The following is a 930-nucleotide window of genomic DNA, read 5'->3' on the forward strand; positions in this document are numbered from 1 at the left end:
GTTAAAATGCTTGACACAAATCCCAGCAATAAAGTTCGGAAGGGACTTCTAGCTAACGCTTTCAGTGATAAATATTTCAATTTAGAGAGGGTCATGAAGACAAGAACTATATCATGATGGTGAACGGAATCGCATGTGGGCGCGCGCGAAAATATGTTTTGAATTTTATATTTACATAAAAAAAACATGTCGCGTATTTTGAAGATGAGTGAAATCATGTATTTATTTAGATGTTATTTAGCTTCATTACGACAAAACAAAACAAAAATAGTATGTATTTATATTAATTGGATATATGTACTAAATATATGTTTATTTTGTAAAAAACAATACAAAAATAACGACCTTTTTTAAAATTTCCTAATGTTGCAATTTTTTTTTAAAATACACTGATGGAGCTGATGATAAGAAAGATGGACGAATGGATTCTGAATCTATTAGCCACCACAAAAACACCCTTGACTTTTTGGATCCAAGAGGCACCAGACTGAATATATACCTATATCACAAGTACATGAATGTTACCATTTAGCTTACATGATGTGAGAAATTTACTTGCAGGTAAAGTACAATTTGTTTCACGACTCGAAACCAGAAAGTCCCAGGAGTGTAGCAAGAAGTACTTGAACCTTATCTTTTATATTTCCATCGGCGTTCATATACATAACGATGACCGGGACAAGTAAGTCATCTGACACCCTCTCCACTGTTGACAGCGGGAATCCGCGCGCTGCTGAAGAAGCTACGCTAAAGGAACAGATTCTCGCTCTCAGAAAAGAGGTACTTTATTAGTATATATGTATTTATATAGGAATTAGATACGCACACACACACACACACAAAAACAACAACAACACACACACACACACACATGCACACACACACACACACACACACACACAACAAAAACAACTACTACACACACACACA

General features: G+C 35.3%; 1 protein-coding gene across 1 annotated transcript in view; it reads left to right on the forward strand.

Moving 5' to 3' along the window:
- The first annotated feature begins 534 nt into the window (after positions 1–534).
- Positions 535–930, forward strand: part of SARC_09753 (hypothetical protein) — a 3,237-nt gene continuing 2,841 nt past the window's right edge. Inside the window, exon 1 of the mRNA XM_014296224.1 lies at positions 535–780. Coding sequence (XP_014151699.1) covers positions 670–780 — 111 coding nt within the window. The 5' untranslated portion in view covers positions 535–669. The remainder of the gene's footprint in view (positions 781–930) is intronic.

The sequence above is a fragment of the Sphaeroforma arctica genome (genome assembly GCF_001186125.1).
Source record: "Sphaeroforma arctica JP610 unplaced genomic scaffold supercont1.1032, whole genome shotgun sequence".
Taxonomy (NCBI): domain Eukaryota; class Ichthyosporea; order Ichthyophonida; genus Sphaeroforma; species Sphaeroforma arctica.